This window comes from Prunus mume, linkage group LG2 (assembly GCF_029339155.1).
Source record: "Prunus mume cultivar Tortuosa linkage group LG2, ASM2933915v1, whole genome shotgun sequence".
NCBI classification, from domain to species: domain Eukaryota; kingdom Viridiplantae; phylum Streptophyta; class Magnoliopsida; order Rosales; family Rosaceae; genus Prunus; species Prunus mume.
In genome coordinates this window covers 45,623,829-45,645,746 of record NC_142699.1, presented here as the reverse complement: position 1 = coordinate 45,645,746, position 21,918 = coordinate 45,623,829, and the positions used below count along the sequence as shown (strand labels likewise).

General features: G+C 42.4%; 5 protein-coding genes across 5 annotated transcripts; all 5 read left to right on the top strand.

Annotated features, from left to right (window-relative positions):
* The first annotated feature begins 41 nt into the window (after nt 1-41).
* Nucleotides 42-1,596, top strand: RBL14 (RHOMBOID-like protein 14). Its single transcript, XM_008224090.3, is given in 3 exon segments — nt 42-403; nt 571-1,147; nt 1,150-1,596. Coding segments are annotated over 3 exon segments (1,002 nt in total). The 5' UTR covers nt 42-190; the 3' UTR covers nt 1,362-1,596.
* Nucleotides 1,597-2,238: 642 nt separating this feature from the next.
* Nucleotides 2,239-7,397, top strand: LOC103322199 (DEA(D/H)-box RNA helicase family protein). Its single transcript, XM_008224089.3, has 8 exons — nt 2,239-2,766; nt 3,101-3,723; nt 4,381-4,575; nt 4,834-5,021; nt 5,596-5,809; nt 6,317-6,448; nt 6,634-6,809; nt 6,943-7,397. The coding sequence occupies exons 1-8, from the start codon at nt 2,511-2,513 to the stop codon at nt 7,178-7,180; spliced, it is 2,022 nt and encodes a 673-aa protein (XP_008222311.2). The 5' UTR covers nt 2,239-2,510; the 3' UTR covers nt 7,181-7,397.
* Nucleotides 7,398-7,898: 501 nt separating this feature from the next.
* Nucleotides 7,899-9,759, top strand: LOC103322198 (structural constituent of ribosome). The gene is made up of 3 exons (XM_008224088.2): nt 7,899-8,180; nt 8,853-9,014; nt 9,443-9,759. Exons 1-3 carry the CDS (start codon nt 7,992-7,994, stop codon nt 9,590-9,592), a joined length of 501 nt encoding a protein of 166 aa, XP_008222310.1. The 5' UTR covers nt 7,899-7,991; the 3' UTR covers nt 9,593-9,759.
* Nucleotides 9,760-10,153: 394 nt separating this feature from the next.
* Nucleotides 10,154-13,325, top strand: CHX19 (cation/H+ exchanger 19). Its single transcript, XM_089044935.1, has 3 exons — nt 10,154-10,523; nt 10,690-11,691; nt 11,871-13,325. The coding sequence occupies exons 1-3, from the start codon at nt 10,335-10,337 to the stop codon at nt 13,128-13,130; spliced, it is 2,451 nt and encodes an 816-aa protein (XP_088901061.1). The 5' UTR covers nt 10,154-10,334; the 3' UTR covers nt 13,131-13,325.
* A 5,939-nt stretch (nt 13,326-19,264) lies between these two features.
* On the top strand, nt 19,265-20,899 carry LOC103322224 (uncharacterized). Its single transcript, XM_089044660.1, has 2 exons — nt 19,265-20,151; nt 20,413-20,899. The coding sequence occupies exons 1-2, from the start codon at nt 19,265-19,267 to the stop codon at nt 20,897-20,899; spliced, it is 1,374 nt and encodes a 457-aa protein (XP_088900786.1).
* The last annotated feature ends 1,019 nt before the right edge of the window (nt 20,900-21,918 follow it).

Below are 21,918 nucleotides of genomic sequence, written 5' to 3'. Positions count from 1 at the left end.
AGCCCATGACACACTCCAATTAAAAACACAGAAAAAAGGAAAAGAAAAAGGAAAAAGGTAACCGCGAAGACGAACCGTCTTAGGGACTCTAGAAGGTGCTTTTCGTACGACCCAAGGAGGCAAATCGAGAGAAAAGGCTCTGTTGTTGCAGTTGCAGATCAAAATTATCAAACCCTAAACCGAAACGAAGATGGCGAGAACAAGAAACGGGCCGCGATCGAACGGAATGCTGCCGCTGTTAGCACTTCACGCGGCGAGCGAGTATTACAGGCTCGACCGGAAGCCTCCTGTCACCGCCGGACTCATTGCCGCCAATTCTCTCATCTACTTACGCCCTGCTTTTCTCGACCCCATTCTCCCTTCCCTCCAAGAAGTCTGGTTCAACCCCCACCTCATCCTCAAGGTAATTTCTCATTCTCATTTCTAAGTTCCCAAAAACCCCAAATGGTTGAAATGTTATCACTCTGTAATAAACCTTGAATTATTAGTTTTTGTTCTTTTGATTTCATATGTGAATTGGATGTTTTATATATTGATGCGGGTAAGCTGTTTGTGAAATTGCTTGAACAGAATGGAGACTTGAAGCGCTTCTTCTTGTCGCCGTTCTATCATGTGGGAGAGTCTCACTTGGTTTACAACATGCTCTCCCTCTTGTGGAAGGGAATTCAATTGGAAAATTCAATGGACAGTGCTGAGTTCGCTTCCATGGTTGCTGTGCTACTGGGCATGTCCCAAGGAATCTCACTGCTGATTTCCAAGTCCCTGCTTGCGTTCTTTGACTATGAATGGGCTTACTACACTGAATACTCTGTTGGGTTTTCTGGGGTGCTCTTTGCCATGAAGGTTGTGCTCAATTCCCAGACTGAGAACAGTTATGTTTATGGAATTCCGATACCATCTCGTTACGCTGCGTGGGCGGAATTGGCTCTGGTCCAATTTTTGGTTCCTGGTGTCTCTTTTATTGGTCATTTGGGTGGAATTCTTGCAGGTCTTGTCTATATTCAGTTGAGGGGTTCTTACAATGGCTCAGACCCACTTACTGTTATCATCAGAGGTCTTACTGGTGTGCTGAAATGGCCTGTGAGATTTTTACGACGCATGTTTCCATTCCGAAGGAGGCAGATATCCGGTAGAGGACCTATTGGTGGGGTCAGAGAGGAATTTCTGTGTCTGGTTTCTGGAGATGCCATGCTTGTACGTATGAGAATTCTGCTTGGTTAGATGTATGCGAAATGTGTTCGACAAATAGGACGGCCACTGGCAGTGCCAATGGCATGGCTTCACCTCGATCGGCACATTATTCCGGTGACCTTCCTTTGGAAGAATTACGTCGGCGGAGGATGGAAAGATTTGGGAGATGATAGGGTTCCTATTCCTGAGACTTGTTACAGATGATGTTGGCAATGCATGACCTGCAAATGCAATGCCTCTTCTTCTCCTCACCCCTTTTCATTTGAATGTTCAATCTGGTTAGAACTTGGAACATATTGTCTTAGCTAACTGGTCTTTGCCCAACTATATGCTGAACTTTTATCAATTGTTTGTTGATCGTTGAGAATTTCTATGGCTCAGGATGGCCGGCCTGGGTTTATGTCTTGTGAATGAATGTTGGTAGGTCCAATGTAACATCTTGATGAAAGTAACTTGATTTAAAGGGCAAACAATAAAGAGGGAAGCAAAATTAGACCGAAGTCTGAATAAAGCATCATCATCAAACATTTGTTGCCATTTGACAAGAAATCTAGTAAAAGAAAATGAAGTATGGGAGCATCGGCTGTCAAGAGAGTTTCCACAATAAAATTGGAAACAGTTTAGTGAAAAAACATAAAGACGTGTATTGCAATCACCGCAGTTTTACAAGAATCAACTTTATCGATCTTGGTAGCAAGAAAACGTTGCTAATGATATACAAATGTGTTTCTCTAACATTAAATTGTAGTTAATCTTTACAAAAGACATTTGTTAAGGAAACTTGGCTCGATGTTGCTTCCTGCTATTGCCTCTGTTTATGTAGTTTTGCTCTTTTTGTACCATGTGATTGTATTCGAGCCGCAAATTTTTTAACTAAAATTCTGCACTTGTTCATAATCCTAACATTTGGGTTGTGGATTATCCGTTGTACCTATTATGATATTTCTCAATAGAGTATATTGTTCTACCAAAAAAAAAAAAGTGGGTTCATTAAGAAAAACGAAAAAGGAAATTGGGTTTAAAAAGGCCCAAAATCAGCCTTTCTTTGGGCCGGTCCAAGTTTGTAGCAGACCTGTTTCGTCTGAGTGTTGTCGACTGTCGTCGACCGCAGTAAACCGCGCGGCATCTCTGTCTGTGTGTGCAGCAGAACAAGTAGTGATAAGGGAGTCAAGAGATAACCGTTGTTTCCTCCACCATCCAACGACTCTTCTTCTTCTTCTGCTTGAATGAGTTTTGATGCTCAACAATATATTATTGTTAATAAGTAACAGCCAATTAGCCATACCAAATTGCCCATATCCAGAACCAGAAACACTGAAATGCTGGCCAAAGCTCCCGCTCCAGCAGTAAACCACCACCTGAGGCCAAAACGCCTTGAACCAGAATGGACGGTGGCACTGGCACCTTACAACTGCAGGTTTCTCCATCTTCGTCAGATGAGAAAATGGGGGATAAGTTGTAGTTTCAGTCAGAGCCCCACCGACAACCCTGCACCTGCTTATGACCTCATGGACGATTTCGTTGTTCTGGGACCAGCCAACAATGACCCTCCCAACAGAAACACCACCCTTAGAGGTCTCTCTCTCTCTCTCTCTCTCTCTCTCTCTATTTCAATTTGGGTTTTGCTTATTGTTTCTGTTTAGTTCATGTTCACCTAAACTTACTAATATTTGTGAGTCAAAGACTTCCTCTTTTGAGAATCAATTTTTATCTTTTCAAATTTCACTAGGTTGGTTTTTCCTAAAAAAATTCTATTTTTCCGTGAAGCTTTAGACAAATTAGAGTTGTAAATATAAGGCACATAAGTTTAGTAATCCAGGTGTTGATTGAACATGCGTACATAATTTGTCCCATCTAAACTGCACATATGTTTATCCTGTGGGAATTGAGCATGTGCCACCATTTACAGACAATGACCGTCAACCAGCACGTACTAGGAAACTTGCTGCAACTTTTGGGAGATTGAAAGTACACAGAGTGAAATCCATAGTCGAGGGAAATTCTCGGATGAAGCAAGAAGTAGATGAAAGTGATGATGAACTAAATGTACAAGATGGACCACCATTTATCAATTCACAATCTACACTTGAAGTTAGGGGGAACAAGAAGAATGTAAATGCCCCCAGTCATGGAGGAAGAGCTTCAAGTGCTTCTCGCTCAGAAGAATTTAGAAACATGAGGCGGAAGAAGGGGACAGCAGATGGCATTGACCGCTCTGGTGTAAGTGTGAAAGATACTTTTGAGCCGCTCACTGACGACCAGACTAAACAGCATAAGCCTCATAGGTCTGACACCATGGTATCCAGACAAAAGGCTTCCATTTCAAGAGGTTCTTCTGCTAATGCAAAAGGATGGGGTAATGGAGGAGGGTCCATGTATGACTTGTCTGAGTTGCCAGACCTAAAGCAGCGAAGAAAATTTTCCACTGACAGTGACTTTTTCAGTCGAAAATCCTTTAGGGATTTGGGATGCAGTGACTATATGATTGAATGTCTAAGGAGGCAGCTTTTCCAGCGCCCGTCACATATTCAGGTACATCAATGTTGTTCCCATATTTACATCTGTGAATAATTTGGTTTGGTGTTTGCTCTGAAATGTATCCACTTCAAGAAGTGTCCCATATATAATGTCCTGTAAAATATTATAAATAGTTATCCACTCTATGGACTTCATCCTGTTATTGTTCCCGTACTTTAGAACTTCTGACCTGTTAGAAATGTGTTTTGGTTGATGCAGTTTTTATACGTACCTGTATGACTCTGTTTCGTTATGTTTTCCTTTCAATCATCTGATCATATTTATCTGATTTAAAGTCTAGTATATGTTGAGACTGGTAGTTTTGCCTGTGGTTGCTACGTTGGATTCTGAAATCTCTATGTGCTTGCAATCACATTGTGATCCTTTAGGATTGCCTTGTCAGACATCTGGCATTATTATAGCTACTGTAATCATGGAAGTGTTCTTCTTAAATACTTTTTTCTTTAGATTTGACTGAATGAATTCCATGATATAAATGTTGTGATAATAGTTTGATAGGTTGGGTTGCTAATAAAGTTAACACATCAGAAAATTAGTGGAATGTGCAATATCCAGCTAATATACTCTTATGAAGTTCATGTTTAGTTTACTTGTACAAGGATGCACCAACTCATAATTAATACTCTTGTCACACGTCCTATATAAATGCAGGCCATGGCATTTGCTCCAGTTGTAGAGGGAAAAACCTCTATGATAGCTGACCAAAGTGGATCTGGCAAGACATTAGCCTATCTTGCTCCAGTAATTCAGCGTTTAAGGGAAGAAGAACTTCAAGGACTGAGCAAGCCCCTGTCACAGAGTCCTCGAGTTGTTATACTGGTGCCGACTGCTGAGTTGGCTTCTCAGGTCAGTTTCTGTTGTGTTTCTAACTTGCTATTTTCATCTTGTGATCTACATGCTTTTAGTTCTTGTTGTCTGTTGTCACCTCTGCTCAGGTTGATTTGACAACAGTTTTCTGAGCTCTTCGCATATTAGTTCATTGCCAGCTCTCAGTTGTTTGACCTTGTTCTCTTGTGAAAAATGTGAACTGTTTTCCTATATGTATTTATAATTATATTGTCATGCTGGCTGCAGCAAGTGCTTAATGCAAGTGTACTTGTGCAGGTTTTGGGTATTTGCCGCTCAATGTCAAAATTTGGGGTTCCAGTCAGGTCTATGGTTGTGACAGGTGGTCATCGACAGAAAACTCAGTTGGAAAGTTTACAACAAGATGTTGATATTCTAATCGCAACACCTGGTCGATTTATGTATCTAATTAAAGAGGGCTTCTTGCAATTATCAAATCTAAGATGGTAACCCAGTTTTCCTTTAACTTTGCATAACTTTTTCTGTCATATTGTCTCTGGGTTGATAAATTAAAGCTTCTTTGTAATTTGAATTTTCGTCCCATATATTTTGGACAGAGCATGAGACATGAATAAGTAACTAAGGATTTGCTGGGATGGGTTCTCATAGCCTGTGTTGTCAAGGAGTGATAAGTTTATTTAACAACTCTGGGAGGTTTGAAAACTATGGACCTTGATTTCAGTTCTATATTCGTTAGCTATCTTGGTTGTTTTGTTGGTATAGTATTGTAACTGTCTTCTCCAGCCACAATAAACTGTCTTGAACAGTTACACCTTGTATGTTTCCTTCACTATGACAAGTAAATTCACTCAGTCATCCAAAATTAATCTAGATGTAAGTATAAATAATAGAACTTAGGAGTTCTTGGTGATGTTGTTGACTAGTCAATCTCTATATTTGTGAGTGGATCTGGGTGTGTGCTTGCATTCATGCTTGTGTTTGTTGATTTACATACATGGCACAGCAATATGTGACAAGATATTTTACTGGTGCTAATATAATGAGAACCTCTTGTTGCAGTGCTGTGCTGGATGAGGTAGATATACTCTTTAATGATGAGGATTTTGAAGCAGCACTGGAAAGTTTGATCAATTCTTCACCTGTTACCACACAATATCTTTTTGTGACTGCAACTTTACCTCTTGGCATTTACAACAAATTAGTGGAATCTTTTCCTGATTGTAAAGTGGTCATGGCACCTGGAATGCACCGTGTAAGCCCTGGCCTTGAAGAGGTTAGTTCTCCTGTTGCTTAGTATCTTAATTATTATATTTTGAAGCGTTGCACGATGGATTTAATTGTGGTCCTGGTAATTAGGTCAATACGAAGGCTCTTATTTTATGGTTTACATAGTTTCATTATCATAACTTGTTGACTATCGAGGACAAAAGAAAAAATGCTCCACGGGGAACTCGATCCATTCACCAGATCATGTTGGGCTGGAATGCCTTCATTCCCATCCCATCTTTTATGATCTCTGGGCCTTCCCACTATCCTACTCAACTTTGATTGGACAGTCCTAAAATCCTTGTACTAATTTTATAACATCTTACTCTGATATAAAAGAAAAGAAAAACACCATCAGTTGTTGGAGAAAAGGGTATTCCTTTCTTATCATTGCCACATTATTAATTCTACTTTTAATCAACCTTTTTTCCTATCTTCCCCTTCAAATCATTTTGATTAGAATTTTCTAATTACTCCAACATTATGGATTTTAATTATCATGATTCATGTCCAGGTTCTTGTAGATTGCAGCGGAGATGATGGAAGTGAAAGATCTCCAGAGATGGCATTCTCGAATAAGAAATCTGCTCTTCTGCAACTTGTGGAGGGAAGTCCAGTTGCAAAATCAATAATTTTCTGTAACAAAGTAAGGTGGAACCTTTCCTTCTGGATGGCTTACCATGTACCTGGGGATTGTGGGCTTTCACATACATTTCTGACTTTCTTTTGAGGAAAAAGAGAGCATAGAGTTTTATGAATATGGAACTTAATTTCTTCTCAAGTTGTTTGAGAAATTTTAATTCATGTTAGCTTTTCCTTTCCCATTTGCAGATTGAGACATGCAGAAAAGTTGAGAATGTCTTAACACGTTTTGACAGAAGTGGAACTCGTGTTCAAGTTCTACCATTCCACTCTGCTCTGGCTCAAGAATCTAGGCTTGCAAATATGAAGCAATTCACCAATTCTCACTCAAAGGAAGTCTCACAGTTTTTGGTTTGCACTGATAGGTATTGCTCTCTGCGCATGATTTCCAGTACTAAACTCTGTTTGCACTACAAGTATAATCTGGTTAATTGTTTGTTCCATAAATGTGAGTCATATTAGTATATAGCAACTTGACGTTTATGAAATATCTGGCAGAGCATCTCGTGGAATCGACTTTTCCGGCGTGGATCATGTAATACTCTTTGACTTCCCTCGTGATCCAAGTGAGTATGTTCGACGTGTTGGAAGAACTGCCAGAGGTGCTGGAGGAATAGGTAAGGCATTCATCTTTGTGGTGGGCAAGCAAGTCTCCCTTGCACGAAAGATAACGGAAAGAAACCGAAAAGGTCACCCCGTGCATGATGTACCAGCTGCGTATGAGCTTTTGTATTAACAGCCTACTTGCCTGCTTGTAAAATATATGAGTTAGAATTGCCAAAAGAGCTGACACAGGACACACAAGTTGCAAGGCTGGTCTGGGGAAAAATCACCAGCCATTTTCTTAAACATGTGCGCTTGGCATTAGGGAAAAGTACAATCTCATATATACGCTTTTTTATAAGCAGATCTTATATGATTTAATCCAAGTTTGCTTCTTATTGTTGGTAGCATACATTCAGCAAATTTTATTGGTTGGTTCCCCAGCATGGCCAGCAGCACAAATGCTAGACAAGTTCTTTCCTAAAATAAGGCCAATGCTAAACAAGTTCTTACTCTAGTAATACTTCTTTTCCTAACGTCAAAAGAGTTCCTATTTGAATCTCTCTTGAGCGGATTAAAAAACAACACCTTTAAGTGAAGGAAATTACCCTACCAAAAAAAAAATATATATATATATATATATATGTATATTCCAATCACACTACAACACCTTTAAGTGGAGGAAATTACCCTACAAAAAAAATATATATATATATATATATATGTATATTCCAATCACACTTTCGCTGAATAATTTCAAAAAAAAAAAGTCCATCTTCAAGAATGGACAACAAAATGAGAAATTTGCCTAATGCCCAAAAAAAAAAAAAAAAACCCATTGGCCTTAGCTTGTGCCCAAAAAAAAAAAACAGAGTGGGTAATGTTGAGAACGGTGCGTTGTGTTCTGGGTGGAACGGGATAAGGTGCCAAATAGAAGAACGGGGCTTTAGAAATACAGCAGAGAGACTGAGAGACAGACAGAGATAGAGAGATAGGGAGCTACAATGTCAGCGTCAATTTCGTTCCTTGGCACTGCAATTGCGTCTTCCCAACAGTTATGGCTGCGTCCCAAGCTTGTGGGAGTGACGACGACTCTAAGTCCAAGGCCTCAATCTCAGTCTCTTGTTGTGGAAGCCAAAGCCACCACCAAAAGAGAAGACAGAACCGCCCGCCATATTCGTATCAGAAAGAAGGTATCATTGCCAACCATTTCTGTAATTTGGTTGCTTCGCTTTCAACCCACATAATGTAAGATGAATTTTACCGTTCAAATTCAAGGCATCTGAGTTGTCCCCCTTTTACTTTACGAGTTCTGAATTTCCCTTATCTTCTTCCCTACCTACCCAGAAACTCTTTGTTGTCAGTTTCTGAGTAATGGGTTCTTCTCCTTCTACAAGAGCATGGACTTTTTGCCGTTAGATTAGACCAACATACATTACGGGAGCTTTGCATCCCAAGATAGGAAAATGTGTCTTCTTCATGAACTGTACATCTTATACATGATTACTGTGGGTTAGTACTAGTGTGTTTTCTCTGTTGGCAGTTTTCAAAGTGAAATTTGGAAGCTTTAATTTGGGTGCTTATTGGTAACACTGATACACTCTCCCTTTGCAATGCAAATGAACTTCTGTTCAACAATTTCGCTTTGATTCTATTAGTTTCTTCTATGCACTCATCAAAGCATACTGGTTAACATTACCAAATGGGATCATCTTGTGAACATTTGTTTGCTTTGCTGGTTCAAGGAGCCTCTAAATTTTAGTGGTTCTTTTGTATGATTCATTCCTCTAATAAGTTGAAAGATATCTCCTAAAAATGAGAGTTGCTGGTTCTGATTATGGATGACGCATTTGTTGTTTCTTCAGGTTGAAGGGACTCCGGAAAGGCCAAGGTTAGCTGTCTTCCGCTCCAACAAGCATATCTATGCCCAAGTGATTGATGATACCAAGATGCACACACTTGCTTCAGCTTCAACAATGCAGAAACCCGTCTCTGAAGAATTTGATTACACTGCTGGTCCTACCATTGTAAGTTCACAGATATGAACTAAATAACCTGTTAAATATTCTTGCTTCGCCATGTTAGTCTGAAAAGTTTATTTCAGTTGTACATCTCTATTATGGAAAGATGGCCAAATGGGCTTTCAATAGCTTTATTTTGCTGAAGCCTATTGCTGAGTTGAACTGTTGCATGGCATCAATCTGCAAGCTACTTCTATCATTCTTCTTTTACTGTTTACCCTTCTGTAGGTCAATTCATATTGGATGATTCATAGATAAATGATGATTGTAATAAACTTAACAGTTGGAAAAATTACTTATTATTGAACCGAGATCTTGATTCGTCAATTGCTAATGTGGTAAATTTACCTTCTACATATTTTATAAAAATTCTTGCCCTTAGCTTTGATGTTTGTCAAACAGAAGTCCTGATCTACTTACGTTTGTGTCATCAGGAAGTAGCAAAGAAGGTGGGAGAAGTGATTGCAAAGTCCTGTTTGGAGAAAGGGATTACAAAAGTGGCCTTTGACCGGGGTGGGTACCCCTATCACGGTCGTGTGGAAGCCCTTGCTGATGCGGCTAGGGAACATGGCCTTCAATTCTAAGATTTGGTCGGACTTAAATCTATTTTGGATTGATGTACCCCCTTTTTCAGTTTTTTTTGTAAAAGCTTGGGATGGTAGAATGTATTAATGTGTAAGCAGAGTTGCTTTTTCGTAGTCAATTGAACATTTGCCAAGGAGAGGCTTTCAATTTACTTTATTTATGCTCTTGGTTCTTCTCATCTCATTTTATGGCCCCTTGGTTGCTAGCTTATCAAATGATCTAGTAGGGCATTGCATTCAAAGTTGAGATTTGTTGGGTCAATCCAAGACTGGAGTTGAAATTAATCTTCAAACTAACAAGAACCACATGTAGGAGGGGAAGAAGGAACTATCATGTCCTTCCCAACTCCCAAGCAAAGAAAGCGTTCAACGTGTTGTCCTCTTCTATTTTTAGCATTATTCTCTCTTGCTGTGCTATAGCTTCTTCTGTTCCTCCCCCGAAGTCCGTTGCGGAGCTGAATTACAGTTACGCACATGCACACGCAGAAATCGATCCATCCATCTATCCACCCACAAAGATTCGATCATCATATAAGACTTCCCACATCTAGCCAGCCTCATGAAATTCTCTTCACCAAATCAAAAGAAAAGGGAAACTGAATTCCTTCATCTCCTCATCAATTGATTTTTTATTTGTCTTTTACATGTGGGTGCGTTGGGGTGGGTGTGCTGCTGGGGTGGCGGATCCATTGTGCCTGTGGTGATCCCTTAAATCTTTGATTAATTAAGTTAGTTACTTAAGATGGCACCGCCGGCCAGCCCTGTTGCCCCAATGAAGGCAACATCCAATGGATCGTTTCAAGGTGAAAATCCTCTGGATTTTGCACTTCCCTTACTCATCCTCCAGATCTGCTTGGTCGTAGTTTTCACCAGAACACTCGCATTCCTTCTTAAACCTCTGCGGCAACCTCGAGTTATAGCCGAAGTCATTGTAAGTCTTTTCTCAATTAATCGCTTAATCTTTGTTCTCTTCCATTGTCGACAAAAAATTACGTTATCAAATAATCCTCGTGCATAAATGACTAATTTTACATGCATTATTTAATTTCGTCATGAAATTTAATTCATCGTGCATGCACACGTGCGTGTAATTGCAGGGAGGGATATTACTTGGACCCTCGGCATTGGGGAGAAGCGAGAAGTTTCTCCACACCGTTTTCCCGGCAAAATCAATGACCGTACTGGACACCGTGGCCAACATCGGACTCCTCTTCTTCCTGTTCCTCATCGGCCTTGAACTCGACATCCGCGCCATTCGCCGCACGGGCAAGAAATCCTTAGGCATAGCCGTCGCCGGCATCACCCTCCCCTTCGTCCTCGGTGTCTTCACCTCCTTCGTTCTCCGCGCTACCGTCTCCAAAGGCGTCAGCCAGGGCCCCTTCCTCGTCTTCATCGGCGTCGCGCTCTCCATCACCGCCTTCCCCGTCCTTGCCCGCATCCTCGCCGAGCTCAAGCTCCTCACCACCGACGTCGGCCGCATCGCCATGTCAGCGGCCGCCATAAACGACGTCGCCGCCTGGATCCTCCTAGCCCTCGCCATCGCCCTCACCGGCACCAACACGTCCCCTCTCGTCTCCGTGTGGGTCCTACTCTGCGGGGCAGGGTTCGTCGGGTTCTGCATTTTTGCTCTCAGGCCGCTCCTCGCCATGATGGCGCGGCGGTCCCCAGACGGCGAGCCGGTGAAGGAGCTGTACATATGCATCACGCTGTCGCTGGTGCTGGCGGCGAGTTTCGTGACCGACACGATTGGGATACACGCGCTGTTTGGGGCGTTTGTGGTGGGGATTGTTGTGCCGAAGGACGGGCCGTTCGCTGGGGTGCTGATAGAGAAGATAGAGGATCTGGTGTCGGGGCTGTTCTTGCCGCTCTACTTTGTTTCGAGTGGGTTGAAGACGAACGTGGCGACCATCAGCGGCGGGCTGTCGTGGGGGCTGCTGGTGCTGGTTATATTCACGGCTTCTTTCGGGAAGATTGTGGGGACGGTGGCTTTGTCGATGATGTGTAAGGTGCACTTCAGGGAAGCTTTGGCACTTGGGTTCCTTATGAACACCAAGGGACTGGTGGAGCTCATCGTCCTCAATATTGGCAAGGATAGAAAGGTTTGTTTGTTTACTAATTAATGCTCTGCATAGCTAGCTGCTTTCTCTTTTACAATGCAATGATATTGGATTGGATATTAAATTCAGCACAAATTTTACAATTTATTTATTATTTTGTTACATTAATATATGTTACAAGTTAATTACTTTTTATATTCGTCGCTACGTACGCATGGCAGGTACTGAACGACCAAACCTTCGCCATATTCGTTCTAATGGCGCTCTTCACCACCTTCATCACCACGCCACTGGTGATGGCCATCTACAAGCCCGCCCGCAGAGGAGCCCCCTACAAGAACCGCAGCGTTTTCCGCAAAAATCCCGACACAGAGCTCCGAATGCTGGCCTGCTTCCACAGCACCCGCAACATCCCCACTATGATCAACCTCATCGAGTCCTCCCGCGGCACCCGCAAGCGCGGCCGCCTCACCGTCTACGCCATGCACCTCATGGAGCTCTCCGAGCGCTCCTCCGCCATCTCCATGGTCCACAAGGCCCGCTACAACGGCCTCCCCTTCTGGAACAAGAAAACTGACGACACCAACTCCAACAAGGACCATATGGTCATTGCCTTCGAGGCCTACGAGCAGCTCAGCACCGTCAAGGTCCGCCCCATGACCGCTATCTCCTCCCTCAACGACATCCACGAGGACATCTGCGCCAGCGCCCACCACAAGAGCGTCGCCATGATCCTGCTCCCTTTCCACAAGCACCAGCGGCTCGACGGCACCATGGAGTCTCTGGGGAACTCGTTTAGGTCCGTCAATGAGCGCGTGTTGAGGCACGCACCGTGCTCGGTTGGGATTTTGGTGGACAGGGGTCTGGGCGGCACAGCGCAGGTCTCGGCCAGTGACGTGTCGTATAATGTGGTTGTGGCGTTTTTCGGAGGGCGGGACGACAGGGAGGCACTGGCGTACGGCATGAGACTAGCGGAGCATCCCGGGATTGTGATGACTTTAGTGAAGTTTGTGGCCCCACCGGGGAAGACGTTGATATTTGGCGCGAAGTTGGTCGGGATCACTTCGGATAAGAACAAGAAGATTTTGAAGGAGGAAGATTGCGGCGACGAGAAGGAGGACGACGAGTCGCTTTTGGCTGAGTACATGAGTGTGAGGAACAGTAAGAACAAGGAAGGCGGGGAGCCTTCGATGCTGTACGAGGAGAAGGTGGTGGAGAGCAAGGCGGAGATTTGTGTCGTGTTGAAATCGATGGGCAGAAATGTCAATTTGTTTGTGGTGGGACGAATGCCTCCAACGGCGCCGCTGGTGGACAGCACGAGTGACTGTGCGGAGTTGGGCCCCGTGGGGAGCTTCTTGGCATCGTCGGAGTTTTCGTCCACGGCGTCGGTTGTGGTGCTTCAACAGTATAATCCCACGGCGTCGCAGCCGCTTGTGGTGGAGGAGGCTGATTATGAATTACCGGAAACGTCAATGGCTTAACTGTTGCGTGTGAGAGTTTGAGAAAATGTTTTATTTGCTGAAATTAATTAGGAGATGAGGAATAAAAAGTCTTGTTAGAAATTTCGATCCTTAATTACATCGATTTAGGAGATGATCCATAGAAACGATAATGTACTTAGTCAAATTATAATTACTTGTATTTCTCATATAAATTTTGGTTCTTTTTGTTTAGTATATGAATATTCTTATTGTTTGGTCAACTTATAAGTCATTCTTCTCATGATTCTCTTCGTTATAAGTTTATAGCAATGTGTTGCGACCCAAAAATTTCACGGTTAGTCCCGAATAAATTCTCGACCCAATACGATACCTTATTAAGAAAAGACCTAATTTAGAGCACACGAGATTCCACCATGCACAAGTCACAGTCCATGTGTCATGCCAAATAAATAATCCGTCATGCAAAGGATTGAGATAAAGATTATAAAATACACTAGCTCTACGAGCCCATGCTAATTAACCCGTCAAACATCATAATAAAAAAATATGCCACGTCAAGCGGGAAATTATAATTTCTCACCCAACCATCAGTGACAAACCTATTAAGATGCAAGGAAATGCAATGCACTTCTCATCGCCGAAAAAACCATTGTATGTGCTTCAAATTGTCCTTTTGCTTCAACTCAGTATATACCTTATTTTCATTTTCAACATTTAAGTAAGGAAGTACTTCAAAAAAAATTTAGATTCAAATAAAAATACTAGAAAATCAAATTCCTACCAAATCAAAATATGAAAAATCGGTTTTAGTGCAAAATACGATTTAAGCTAAAAATGATGCATCATTAAGTGAATATATACTTCATATTAAAATCGCATAAAATCAAGTTTTTTTATTTGACGTGTAAGGAATAAAAACCACAAAAATTTATTTTAAGAAAATGATTATTCCGAAAAACTATTTTTCACACTTAGTCAATATTGCACCTCTGTTAAAAAAATTAGGTCCGATTGCCAACCACGCTACAAGCTTAACAAGCCACTCAAATGCCCTGGCTTACTTGAGTGGGTTATGGTATGGATGGTAACAAGTTGCAACGAGGCCCATTGATGGGCCAAGAAATGGAAGTCTCAGATTGCTTGAGAGCCTCGAAACTCAAGCCCATTTCTTGAGCTCAAACATGTGAGTGAGCATAAAAGAGAGAGAGAAAGCAGCCCAATGTCCTAGATAAATTAGCCCATCACCTTGACAAAATCGGAAAGGCTATAATGATGGCTTAAAGTGAGGAGGTTATTTGAGGAGGTCAAATCTCACCATCAACAAATGTAAAGAAATCATGAGAGTTAAATATTTTAAATGTTTTGACGGTCGGATCGGTCTCCTCAAATAACCTCCTCACTTTAACTCCTCATTGTAGAAGCTCCCTGACAAAATAGCCTAACACTTGGTGAAGTTAGCCCATTTATTTGATAAACCCACTTATTGTCCTAGAAGGCCCATGCAATTAAAATAAGGATCTGCAAAAGCCCTAACACATGGCTGTAGAATAAAAGTCTCCACGTATGCAAAGCTGCTGGGAGGCTCCATCACATGGAAGGGAACGAATTTCAAGCAAAGGTATTCAAAGGACCAGGGAATATTAGCTCGCAAGCTGCCAAGAGGGGAAGCACCCTTCGAACCAGCATGTATACCCATTTATTTCTTTCATCAGATCTAGCCATGGAAGAAGGAAGGAAAGAAAAAGGAAGAAGGTTGAAAATGAGAGTCCCATACTGAAACAGTTGTGGGAAAAGCCTAGAGCTCCCAAAAATCCCTGTTTTTGTGCAATTGGGCAGAGAGAATTTCACCAATATAGGATAAGTCAAGGGAGGAGAGGAGAAAGGAAGGGAAAGATTTAGCCAAATTGGATAGAAACCATTAGGGTTTCTTGGGAAGGAGGAGCTTTCAGCAACTATAAATGAAGCACCTCCTACCCAACAATCAACAACCACATCCAGAGAGCAAGCTTCCTCTCTTACTTCCAAAACCCAGCAATTTCATGCTATGTTCATCCTTCTCCCCCTTATTTTAACTCCTAGCATATTGTTCTGGTACTTGACAAAACCTCTGTCGAAGCTACCGGAAAATCACTTAAGCCACCCATTTCCTAGCCTCTCCTCTATTCTCAGCCAAACCCTCTGATAATCATTTCCTCCCTTTCCTTAGAATCCCTGTTTTTTTTTAAGAAACTTACATATCTCCCCCTTTAAGGCTAAACTCATGACAACTTTGCTTCCATGCCACAAGCCTCTCATGCCAAGCTAAGAATCTACATGTAAGCGCTAATAACTTATCTGTAAGCTGCCATTGTTTTTGTTGGTGAAGGTGATCAGGGTGTTTCCTAAGGCTTCACTATCCTTTCGAAACATTTTGAGGTCTGATCCTTGAACTCAGACATAGGGGGTAGTCTCATTCATTTTGCTCTTTAAGGCAGCCCAACCCACTTGTAGCTGCCAGAAGAAAAAAAGCCCCTACATAAATTGGCGACTCTATTAGGGATTACGCCCTTATCTTCATCAATGCCTCCAAAGAAAAGAATAGAAGCAATAACATGACTTCCCAAGACGGGCTAGACCATGGTGATTCGGAATCAAGGCAAAATGCCTTATCTAGAGAAGAAGAACGTACAAGTGAGGGAGCTTTTACTCTCTCAAACCTTGTTGCTACCATCCATGCCATAGGAGAGACCCGGAGGGAGATGGCAAACACAATCAAAGAGCTGAAAAGTTCAGTTTCTAAGCCAAGGGAAGAAAACGAGAGACTTCAACAAGAGGAGTCTTCTGCTGCCAGAAAGGGGTCTGAACAAAAGGGACCATCTTTTGTCACCCAAGAAAACTTCATTGCTATGCTAGAAAAGGAACCAAGTCGAAGCCAGGGGGATTAGAAGTATATTCCTCAGCCACCATATCCATCAAGCTTACTCCAATAGCCATATCCCAAAGGCTATGAGGCACCAAGCTTTGTCCTCTTCGATGGAAGAAAAGGGAGCCCGAAGGAGCACATCAATCCATTCATTGATGCCTTGGGACCACATGCTGGTGATTATAATCTACAGCTTCGAGAATTTTTGAAAAGCCTTACTGATCGTGCTTATACGTAGTATACAACGTTGGCACCAGACTTTGTTCGTTCTTGGGAAGATTTGGCAAACAGGTTCTGTAAGAAATATTTCTAGCATGAGGAAAGAGTTATTACCACTCAACTCAACAACACTCACCAAAAATATGGGGAAGATCCCATGGACTTTGTGCGCAGGTTTCAGGACCTAACTATGGATTGCTATGATGAGAAGGACAAAGAGGCGCTTGTCGAAATTTGCATCAGTAATATCGTAGCAGATTACATAGTTTATTTGAAGAATATTGGCATCAGCCAATTTTCTCGGCTACTAGAAGCAGAGAGGAAGACGAGCATGTCTGTCAAACCGACGGGACAGAGGACTTGGAAGAGTGAGAAGGAGGCGCACCAAACATTAACTATGGATGACAAGCCATCTAGTGACCATAACTCGCATAAACGAAAGGATAGGGAGACATATCCGTCATTGCCTTGCAAAGACTAAGAATTCCACGCCATCCTTGATACAATGATTGCTGACGATGCAATCAAACCTCTCAGACCCTACAAAGTCCTTACTAGAGAGGAGAAGAATGATCATATATACTGTCGTTACCATCAATTTGTAAGGCATCCAACCACTGCTGATCAAAATGAAGGGCAAATGAGGTAGCTGCTGTCATTTCATGCTCCGATGATTTGCTCGACGATGATGAACTGTACCACCCATGGAAGAATGACCCAAAGTCGTCGTAAGCTATATGGGAACCTTGCGAAAACATGGAGAAAGCATATTGGTGTAAATATTCAAAACCTTCAAGTTACAACACACCATGACCGCTCATTAACGGATGGGGTGATGATTTGGGCAACAAAGTTTTTACTTTAGACATCGAAAGAATGCTACTCAGGGCTTCATCGGGACAATAGGAAATAGCTGCTGTAATGTTTCACAATCTTACAGAGGCTAAAACAAGCGTGATAGAGCATTACCTAGGTCTGAAACAGGGGCCCACGGCTTCACATGTCCTCCAAAGGAACCCGAAGTTCAAGTCACTCTTTGACCAACTTGGCTTTGGGCCTCAAGCAAAAGAAGTAGCTGATATAGCTCTTAGGAACATCTCTGCAAAGTCTAATCCTCATTGTTTTTGCTCAACTAAAAAGGTCATTCTTGGAAAATGATAATGTTATTGTCTTCACGAATGAAGACATGGAGGTTCCATATCCGGATCATAGAAGGCCACTTTACTTGGAAGGATAGATCAATGATGTGTTTATAAGCAAAGCTTTGGTAGACATAGGCTCCTTTGTCAACATATTGCCTCTGTCTGTGCTTACGGCAGCTGGTATTCCATTATCCAAAATCGTGCAATCTCAAACAGGCATCAGCGGTTTCGGGAATAAGAGTGAGGTCACGATCGATCACATGCAAGTAAACTTGAAGGTGGGGTCGATCCGATCACTTACTAAGTTCTATGTAGTATACGTGGATGTGGCTTACCATGCTTTACTTGGAAGGTCATGGCAAAACAAACACAAACTTGTGGTCTCTACTTACCATCAATGCGTGAAGGGAAAGATTGGGCTGAGGTCACTTCGCATACCAAGAAATCAAGCATCGTTCAACAAAAATGAAGTCCATTACTCCAAGGCAGAATTTTACATCGAGTGCACAGGTGCCGGAAGCAACCCATCCAAGGATTTCAGGACCTACCTACCTTCATGGACTGAAATTTGTGATATGAGCAAAGAGGAACTCATAACCATTATCGATCGAGAAAGAAAGAAACACTCGGAAGTCAACAACCATGCTTATGATCATCCCCAATGCTCAAAAGTGACGCTACCAGACGTACGCATAGTGTATCGCTTATGACAGGTTTGGGGCTCAACCGTGTTTTGCAGGAAAGCCCTGAGTATGGAGGAGAAGGGATGCAAGCAAACAACCGTAAGGGTCCAGATAACAAGGCATCCATGCCTTGTGCTTTCCATGAGCCAATGACTGCACCCAGGCATATGTAAGATGGTTCAATGGCGGTGGCTGAGCAGTTGAAAAGAATTAATTTGAGTGATGATCCCTCTACCCAAAAGCCCATCTCCATCAGCATTCACTTAACGAGTGAAAGAGAAAGGAGTTTTGGCGTCTCTATTAAGGGAATTCCGAGATGTATTCGCATGAAACTACGAGGAAATGCCCGGCTTAAATCCAAACTTAGTAAGTCATACTTTGAATATTGAGCTTGGTACGAAACCTGTGGTGTAGCCAATAAGGAATTTTCATCTTGCAATTGAAAAGAAAATCAAAGTGTAAATTGAAAAGCTGTTAGCTGCTGGATTCATCAAACCAATCAAGGACCCAACGTGGCTGGTAAATACTATCCCCATTAAGAAGAAGACCGGGTATAATTAGAATATGCACGGATTTTCGGGACCTCAACCGAGCTTGCCCAAAGGATGAGTTCCTACTGCCTAACATGGATATCTTGATCGACTTAACCTCAAGGCAAGGCTTGCTGTCATTCATTGATGGATTTAGCGGCTGCAACCAGATAAAGATGTCACCCAAAGATGCTGAGAAGACAGCATTTCGAACACCATATGAGAATTTCTATTACATGGTCATGTCATTCGGTCTTAAGAATGTCGGCGCCACATACCAAAAGGCCATGATAGTAGTGTTTCACGATATGATGGGAAAAGTGGTAGTAGACTATGTGGGCGACCTTGTGGTGAAGTCAAAAACCAGATAAAGCCGTCAAGAAGTTCTGATAAGGATGCTGGAAAGGTGTCGGCTATACGGGTTGAAGATGAACCCAAAAAAGTGCACGTTCGGGGTTTCATCCGGTAAATTCTTGGGGTTCCAAGTGCACCACATGGTATAGGTGTGGATCCTGAAAATCTAGAGCCATAAACTCTCTTGCACCGCCTAGAAACCCAAAAGAATTGAAAAGCTTCATGGGGAGATTATCATACATTCGACGCTTCATCCTAGGCCTCGCTGCTACAATGAGTGTTTTTACTCCCTTACTTAAGAAAGGTAAGGCAAGTGCAACAATTAATCACTAGGTTGCCCACCATGAGAGCGCCCATTCTGGGACTTCCACTGAAGCTCTATTTGGATGCAACGAACGCAGCGGTTGGGGCTTTACTCGCTCAAGATGACCACGATGGAGAAGAAAGTCCTATTTATTATGTGAGTAGACAATTAAGGGGAGCCGAAACAAGATACCCAAAGATCAAGCTCTTGTGCCTTGCTCTTGTCTATGCTACACAGCGCTTGCAGCATTACTTTCTTTCTCACAAGCTACAGCTCATAGTGAAGTCTGACCCTATAAGGTACTTGCTCACAAGATCGGTGCTATCTGGACGTCTTGCACGTTGGCTACTACAGCTATCTGACTTTGATATCACATGCACAACTCCTAAGGCCATCAAAGGACAAGCCGTGATTGACATGCTGGCTTTATTTCCTGAAGTAGAAGAATCAATTCTTTATAAGGAAGCTCTGGGGGAGCTGCGGAAAATGGTTGTTGTTGCTACAGAGGATGAACTATGGACCCTCTACTTTGATGGGTCTTCTACATCGAACGGTGGAGGAGCAGGTGTAATGCTCATTAATCCCGAAGGGCAAGCCACGACCCTCTCATTCAAGCTAAATTTCTCATGCACAAATAATATGGTGGATTATGAGGCTTTCATTATGGGAATGTCTACAGCAAGGGAGATGTGTGTAGAAAAAATTAAAATTATTGGGGACTCAAACCTGGTGCTGAGTCAATTGCAAGGGAGCTTTGCTATGAATGAGGCAACATTGGCACCATATCGTACAACTACTGAAAGGCTTGTCAATTCTTTCAAACAAGTCGTGCTGGAACATATTCTGCGGGTCACTAATAGATATGCTGATGCTTTGGCTACATTGGGTCGAAGCTCTCATTTGTTGAAGAGCAACCCAACATTACTGTGATAAAAAAAGATATGCTAGTAGTCAAAGGAGAAGAAAGCGACTGGAGGAAATTCGTGAAGGAAAAAATAAGCAAGGGAAGCGACATCAAGGAATTAAAAGACTATGCAATCATCTTTGAGGAGCTTTACAGATGCCTTCCAAGAGGAATTTTGACCGCTGCATAGGGACAACATAAGCATGAGTGAAGCTCCAAGAGGTAAATGGCACCACTTGCAATTTGGAAAGTAATCAGTTTGTATTGGCATCTGCAATGCAAGGTACAATGGTTCAAGCCAATTGTCTCAAGTGTTCAACAATACCCTCCACCGAAGAAACATTCACCATCTCATTCGTAGAAGATTGGAAGGCTCCATACTGGCATTCTTTATCAACGAAACTTTGCCAACCAACTCCAAGCATGCTCGCAAGCTCAAAAAGACAGTAAAAATGTACTTCATAGACGAGTCGACTCTCTATCGTAAAGGGTTCAATGGTGAACCATTAAAATACTTGGGAGAGTCAGAAGCACAGCAAGTCATGCAGGAAATTCATGTTGGAGAGTGTGACGAACACCAAGGAATGAAGAGGCTTCACCGGCAGCTGCTGAATGTCAGGTATTATTGGCCTACCATGAAGAACGATGCATACAATTTTGTAAAGAAGTGCCACACATGCCAAGTCCATGCCAATTTAAGCCACAAGCCTCCACATTATTACAGGACATACGCATTCCCTGGCCATACTTGGGGGCTTGATTTGATCTGAACTATCCACCCACCTTCTGACGGCTATATATGGATCCTCACAGCCACTGAGTATTTCACGAAGTGGGTTGAAAGGCGGTTCCTCTTCGGAAGGCCACGAGGCCTACCATTTCAAATTTCATCGTGTGTAGATTCGGAATCCCATACAAGATCGTCACTGACAACTGCACCCAATTTGTTAACAAGCAAGTGAGCTCGACACTTAGTATTACCCTCAAGGAAATGGTCATGCCGAGGCCACAAATAAAACTTTATTGAGGATTCTAAGCAAAATGGTGCATGAGTATGAAGGAGGTTGGAATGTTCACTTGCCGGATGCCTTATGGGCTTACCGCACCTCTCCAAGAAGCGTCATAGGCTTCTCACCCTATTCCCTTGTGTACGAGTCCGACGCCATCTCACCTGTTGAAATTACCATCCCCACCGCCATAGTACGTTAATGACCTCGAATGGGATACAACGTCATGCTCGGATTGGTGCTTGCTGAACCTCGAGGCCTTGGACGAAAAAAAGAGCAAAAGCAGAAAGGAGGATAGCACTGCATCACGTAATCAGTAGCTTAAGCCTATAACAGGACAGTCAGGCCTCGCTCCTTCAAGTAAGAAGACCTCATGCTAAAAGTTGTGGAGCACGTAAGAAGACAAGTGTCGGGACCTTCCAAGTTTGCCCCGTAATGGGAAGGCCCATTCACGGTCAAAGAAGTCTACAGCAGCAACTATTATCGCTTGGTCTCTTACAAAGAAGGCACACTAACGGATCCTATCAACAGGAAGTGGCTCAAGCCTTACTACTGCTAAGTTAATCTTATGTCAAGCACTTTTTATTATTGCATTTCCTTTTGTTTTAGACATAAACTCCTTCTGTCTTACCTTCATATTTTGAAAAAAGATACTTTTGTGAGGTGCACCATCATGGTAGCAGGGGCTTTGCAATGAGAATGAAGGATTATTTTGAAATATATATATGTCTCTGGAGTTTTACTATTCCTTTATACATTTTAAACCTCTTTTACACTAAAAC